At 39.7% G+C, this 1,695-nt stretch overlaps 1 protein-coding gene across 2 annotated transcripts in view; it reads right to left on the bottom strand.

Annotated features, from left to right (window-relative positions):
* Nucleotides 1-1,695, bottom strand: part of grin1a (glutamate receptor, ionotropic, N-methyl D-aspartate 1a) — a 47,839-nt gene that overhangs the window by 30,657 nt on the left and 15,487 nt on the right. For both annotated transcript variants that reach the window (XM_037691786.1, XM_037691785.1), the window contains exon 8: nucleotides 943-1,087. In XM_037691786.1, the coding sequence (XP_037547714.1) occupies nucleotides 943-1,087 (145 nt within the window). The remainder of the gene's footprint in view (nucleotides 1-942; nucleotides 1,088-1,695) is intronic.

Raw genomic sequence — 1,695 nt, 5'->3', positions numbered from 1 at the left:
TGACTAGTAGGCATAAGTTGTGTTGACTAGTTAACATGTGAGGGTTTTTGATGGTTACATGTTACCTTATGTCTGACCCAGATGTTGACTAGTTTGGTCCAATGGTCAACTAGTGTATGAAAAACATAACTAGTTGGAATGTTTGGGCTACTAGTACAGCAAAATAGATGACTAGTAGTGAAACTAGTCAACTTTTGTTGAACAAGTTAAATCATAAACACCAAAATGTTTACATGTTAACTAATCTAAACTGTGCCCACTTGTTCATTATCACCATTTCAGTGTTTAAAAGTCAACTAGTTAATCTTTGGGTGTCACTAGTTGACTAGTGGGCATAATATGTATTGACCATTTAACATGTGAGGGGTTTTTATGCTAACTAGTTAACTTGCGCCAACAGTCGAAGAGTTTGACTACTAGTCATCCATTTTGCTGCACTAGTAGCCAAAATGTCCCAACCAGTTGCTTTTTGCACAAACTAATAATAGACCCCTGGACCAAACTAGTCTAAAACTAAGTTGTATAAGTTAACTAGTAAACATAAAAAAAATACATGTTTACTGATCATCACAAAATAAGCCCACTTGTTCAATGACATCAAATTATTGTTTAGTAGTCAACTAGGTAAATCTTTAGGTTGCACTAGTCAACTAGTGGACATATGTGTTGACCAGTTAAGATGTGAGGGTTTTTGATGCTTTCTAGTTAAATTGTAAAACTAGTTATGTCTAGTGGTCCATCAGTGGGTGGAAAAAGCCAACTAGTTATGACTAGTAGCCAAAATGTCCCAATGTTCTAACTTTTACATACACTAGTGGACCAATGGACTAAACTAGACAACCATTAGGTTGTTGACTAGTATAGATGGCCTGCTATAGAGTGAGTTGATCCATGAAACTTATTTTTATTTTATTATTTGTATTCGTTTGAGCGACGAGCCACCTGAGTTCCGTTGTAAATGCCGACTTGAACAAGGCGAGACTTCTGGTAGTTAAGGATGCTGTAGTGTGCGTACTTCCTGTCTCCGTCATCGTTGAACTCAACTCGTCCCGTGAGGCCTTCTGGGTATTTAGACGACATCAGCACCCTGCAGATAAACAAAGTTAAGCAAAAATAAAATCACCCGAGGAAACGTGGTGACAGAGCTGGGGCTGCTGAGCTTGGATAATATTTGCGACTTTCGCCTGTTTCTGTGCAGAAACAGATTTTTATGGTGCTGCTGAGAGCCTTTTAGTAAGTAGGTCATGGATCTGTTGAGAGGAAAGTAGATTCTGGAAAACCCAAAGAAGATGATGGGAGTTCAATGAACTGGGGGTTCATTTGATTTACTACATTATAGATGATTAAAACTTAAATAGGTTTAAATAAGCAGAAGGAATCTAGGATGCTGGGTTTCAAATCCCAGTTGAGAAGTTTATAAGAAGTGCAGATTCAATTCATCCATCCAGCTGAGAAACCAAGACATCCTCTTCCAGCTTTTCTGGGAGGACACCAAGGTGTTCCCAGACCAGCCAGGAGACATCGTCTCTCCAGCATGTCCAAGGTCTTCCCCGGGGTCTCCTTTTAGTTGGACATGCCTGGAAAACCTCCCAAGGGAGGTGTCCTGAGTACATCCTTACCAGAGTACATCCTTACCAGAGTACATTCCTTACCAGAGTACATCCTTACCAGAGTACATGTTACCAGAGTACATCC

Source organism: Nematolebias whitei, chromosome 18 (assembly GCF_014905685.2).
Source record: "Nematolebias whitei isolate Nwh7 chromosome 18, NemWhi1, whole genome shotgun sequence".
In the NCBI taxonomy this organism is placed as follows: domain Eukaryota; kingdom Metazoa; phylum Chordata; class Actinopteri; order Cyprinodontiformes; family Rivulidae; genus Nematolebias; species Nematolebias whitei.
Note: the sequence above shows the minus strand (reverse complement) of the source record. Positions and strands in the feature narration are given on the sequence as shown.